General features: G+C 39.4%; 1 protein-coding gene across 1 annotated transcript; it reads right to left on the bottom strand.

Annotated features, from left to right (window-relative positions):
• Positions 1-342: 342 nt before the first annotated feature.
• Positions 343-3,663, bottom strand: LOC122767953 (SUN domain-containing protein 2-like). The gene is made up of 9 exons (XM_044023532.1): positions 3,625-3,663; positions 3,110-3,200; positions 2,856-2,995; positions 2,427-2,563; positions 2,192-2,324; positions 1,985-2,100; positions 1,249-1,422; positions 1,011-1,100; positions 343-875 (listed from the first exon to the last, which is right to left on the bottom strand). The coding sequence occupies exons 2-9, from the start codon at positions 3,196-3,198 to the stop codon at positions 702-704; spliced, it is 1,053 nt and encodes a 350-aa protein (XP_043879467.1). The 5' UTR covers positions 3,199-3,200; positions 3,625-3,663; the 3' UTR covers positions 343-701.
• Between the last annotated feature and the right edge of the window lie 1,104 nt (positions 3,664-4,767).

Genomic DNA, 4,767 nt, shown 5'->3' with positions numbered 1-4,767 from the left:
ATGAGCAAGAATAAAAACAAAGCTGCTAATAATAGTGGGGGGAGTGATAAGACAACTGTAAAATGTTTTTTAAGTCAAACTATGACATCTTCTTTCCTCATTCCTCTTACAAAATCATCCTCACACCTATTTCTTATACAATCAACCACTGCTGAGATTTCTGAGGTGGCACAAGTCACAAATGTACTGATAGTCAGTGGTGTAAAGAGTGAACAGGTCACCTCCATGTGTGCCCAATCAGACAAAATGTATTCTGCCTGTCAGGTAGTCAGCAATCCAGGAGACAGTGGACATGTTGACACCCACTGACTGGGACTTCTCACCTGATAACAGTGGCTGGATTGTGCTGGATGGAGACAAGAAACTAGTGAAAGTGATTCTCATAGAACGGAACTATCCAGACACTTTAAAATTAGGTTTTCATCTACTATATACTTTGCGAAGTGCACCGACTCATTTTTATTTTTCATTTTAACATTTATTCTGTGGCTCACTCACTGTTGAGCTGTGGAGTTCTCATGCTCGTTATACAAGGTTTGTTGAAACTATCTGCCTCTAGTTCAGGGAGCAACTTGCTGTTACTACTATGTAGATTTGTCATAAAATAAAATTTAAAAAAATGGGGAGAACGGCCCCTGTGGCCTACAACTTGGTTCTCTTCACTCTGACCAAAGAGCCGTTGAAAAGAATCTGATTGTTCATCATCTTCCACATATGTATGAATTTGGAGATTTTAACTTTGAATCTCCTTCCTTTGTGTTTTTATTTGTCCACCTTCCATGAACCCTGAAGTTGTACAGACAGGTGTAGTCAGGGTGGCCCCAGTTGCTCTCAATTTGAAGCCTTATATAGTTGAAGGCTCCACTTTTATTGTCCTGGGGTGAGAGATGAATGTGAAAAAACAAAAAAACAAGAAAGGGTAAACTATAGCTTGTGATAAACCTAGCTTGAGTGTGAAACAAAAAACAAAATACATTAGGATGTGTTAAATTACCCTGTGTGACACTTACTGATATTCTGAAGGTTTGCACTGGGTCTCCATCCTGGTCGTAAAGAAAGGTTCCCAGTCGAGATTCATCACTGCCCAAATATTCCATTCCCTTAAAGGAACAACGGAAAGAAGGAAGGAAGGAAGAAACAAAGAAACTGACCATTAGTTGAACACTACAGTTCTCTATGTATGAAACACTTGTTATATTAAGTGGTAACATGTCTGCAGTGTACCAATGATACACTTTACAAACTTACATAGATGGAAAACACCTTTGGTGCTGCATTAATGGTACTGCTTGGGGATATTTTGTTTGAAATGTGACTCAGTGTCACATGGCTGACAGTGATGGTGTATGGGAGTGCAATGACTAAATGTCCCTGACCACCTGAAAAGGGCCAGCAGCGACCTGGAAGCAGAGGAGAGTGTCCCTGAGGACAGACAAAAAAAAAAAAGGTTTAAAGAAAAAAGAAGAGAAGTTTAATGACATGTTGGTCCTGGGTTTAGCTACAGCCTTGCCCTCTCTTGCTCATTCTCGACCAGCAGGAGTCTGTTCTTTTTCTGTACTTAAATTTCCTCGTCTTTACAAATTTTAAATAAAGTGACATGAGCAGGTGCAGTTACTCACGAGTGAACAGGTAAACCGCTGATAAAGCATGCTGAGGGATTGTATATCGTTGTAGTGTCTGAGGAGTTACGCTAACTATTTGAATGATACGTTCGCTACGCCTCAGTCACTATTTTCTAACATATACAGTATTGTGCAGAAAATACGGGAAGCATGTACGCAGGTTTAAAATAACAATTTCTACAGGTTCCTATAAAAATATAATAATTGATAGTTTGCTATAAAAGACCAACCAACCTTCAGTCACATAAAACATAAAAAATAAAAACAACAAAGCTGCTGGTGCCCTGAAACTTACTGCATCATGTGTGAAGAGGACAAACTGCATTTGCTTTCCACATACAGTGATCTGCGTTTGTACCTACCTGAATCACAACACTCGCGCTCACAGGTGATCGCCATATAGGTATTCCGAGAATCGTCAAATATGGCTCAGGTGTCTGGTAGGACTTTGACGTCCAAGAATGTACAACTCTTGCTCCTGCACCCACAGAGACACAAAGCAAGTTATCGAGCAGTTCTGAATCTCGATGTTTGATGGAAATAATAAAGATGAACAAAAAATATCTCACCAAGCGTCTCCAGAGCAAAGTTGGGCAATGAGTCTGCTTCTGGGAAAAGGGTCATTATTTTCTTTTTTAACCTCAGCAGCTCATCCTGCAACTCTTTTTGCTGCCACATGTGTTTGCATTGTGTAGGTGAACCCTGTAAGGGAGAGGAGATTCATTTAATGTGGTGTGGTGGCAGCATTCGGTTTAGTTTAGTTTAGTTTAGTTTAGAAAGTCAAGCTGTTTTTGTGGGTCATACATGTATCTCAATGATAGAAGACTCCAATGCATTTGGATCTGTAGAGCTGTTGGTTGGAGTAGAAATGAAGAATGGCAGTTTTGAGGGTATTGGATCCAGATAACTGCCAGTCAGAGTACGAAGGAGGAAAGGTAATCCTGGTGAGTGGAAAGAGACATAGTATGGAACTACAGAAAGCACAAACCATAAGGCAAAGGCCACTCACCCCACACAGTGTCACTATAATCAGTGGTTATTCATACACTCACCACAAAAATCTCATTATTTCTTCCTTGGTCTTTAACCTACAGTACATCACCATGAAATTCCATCCAAATCAGTCATTAACTGAGATGGACAATAACCGCCTATAACCGTAATAAACAGATCAGGGAGGTTACCTCCCTTAAATCCTCCAAAACTCACAAACTGTATTTCAGTTTCACTTACCACAACACAAGAGCCCCAAGAGGGCATATAAGAAAATCTTCGGTCTGGATTGAAAGGGGACACTCATGTAGCCTTGCATGGCTCCATTTCTGTAACTGATGCTGTCTCTGCGGCGAAAAAATATACGCCTTTTGAAAACTCTGATGTATTGAAGAAGAAAAAGAGAAAAATGAAACCTTTCAATGTGTATACAACAGTGACTGTGTTGTTCACACCACGTATTGTACAAAATACACAAATACACTTTTGCTTACCTTTTCAGGATTTCCTTATAAGAAACTACTGGGTTACCATCTGTGTCATAGTAACCTGAGGCTTGCAGTCGGGAGCTTCTTCGCAACATGGCTATAAACAAAAACAAAAGCACCTGTTCAATAGCTCTTCTGTTTGTGACTAGTGACTGTTTCCAAACATAATCACACATGCCTTAAATTAAAAAAAATCAATAAAACCTTACACTTGACATAAGCGATGGTCAAAATGTATAAAACCAACTTTCACAGCATAGCCTAATAAAGATTGAGAATTCAATATCACTTTAGTATCAGTGAAAATGCATATGAATGCTAATTTTTAATACTGCTTAAATATAAACCCCCTAAACTAGGGCTGTGAGCAGCACTGAACGGGACCCATGCATGTCGGGGTGTGAAGCGACCGCAATGGCCATTGCATGGCCCCAATAATAATAATCTATATGCATAGCAAATGTAGATCACACCCTCAAAGCTTCATGTAAATGAAACAATGCTTGTTACTGAAGGCGTACTTCCTGTTGCCAGTGGGTGGCGCAATGACTGGCTTTGCAGGTTATCATCGTGAACCGAAAGGCCCTAAAAAAGAAAATGAAAAAGAATAGAGATGAGGCAGAAGCCTGTTGTGTGCTAGTCCTTCAAACACACGTTTGGCCTCTACCATGGTTACCACGGTAACCTGCAAACATATCAAAGGAATGCGAGAGTGGCGTCTGTCTGAGCGGACGTCTGCTACGTGGCTAGTGGGAACACAAAATGTGAAAATATGACTTTAAAACTATAATTCCTGCAAAATCAGCATCCGGTCAGATTGCTGGTCCAGATGTGCACACCAAGTTTGGTGAGTTTTCACGCATGGCAAGGACTTCAAAAGTGCACTCGGAGAGGAAGACAAGGGAAAAAGAAAAAAATCAGAGCGAATAGGGCCTTCACACCAGTTGATGCAGGGGCCATAAATAACCATATAAGTGATTAATTTAGAATCAGAAGACTTTCCAACTTGTGACAAAAATGTGTGACCACCTTGAAAGTTTTGATTAAAAAAGTTGCTGTGTTTAAAATTAAGGTTTCAAATCATGTTAAACTCGGCAACATTCTCTGACCTACTAAAGTGCGTAGTACCAAAGCAGCTGAACAGCTGAACATTGCTGTTTGTCCGTGTTGCAGTGTACAGAATATTAACGTAAATGCAGCGGAATCAAACCACTCAATCCTTTTTGGAAGAGTGAATGATAAATCACTGATAAAGTGCACTTTTAGGAGGGTTTTTATATGTTACAGCATTTGAGAAGTTATATGCGAACTGTGGCTGTGTCATCAAGACTAAAAAAGCTCAGAAAATGTTTTCAGTCTTTACTCCTTTTTCTTTACTCCATAACATTTTGTTCACATGTTCTCTGCCACTGTTTTTTATCATATGTAATATGAGAAAAGGGGAAACTCTACATTTGCTTTACACAGACTTTCTTTACTTTAAGTGCTTAAAATTCTAAATTATTACGTAGGAATTCAGAATATCAGAGACAGAAAGACCTGTTAAGTTAACTAATTGAATCTAACAAGTTTATAGGATGTTTTTGGTCTTTGTATTGTAGAGATGTGTGTACACATGTCTGGCTTGACTATCTTACAGTTTGTGCAGCATAACATTAATACAC

Source organism: Solea senegalensis, linkage group LG4, assembly GCF_019176455.1.
Source record: "Solea senegalensis isolate Sse05_10M linkage group LG4, IFAPA_SoseM_1, whole genome shotgun sequence".
NCBI lineage: Eukaryota > Metazoa > Chordata > Actinopteri > Pleuronectiformes > Soleidae > Solea > Solea senegalensis.
Note: the sequence above shows the minus strand (reverse complement) of the source record. Positions and strands in the feature narration are given on the sequence as shown.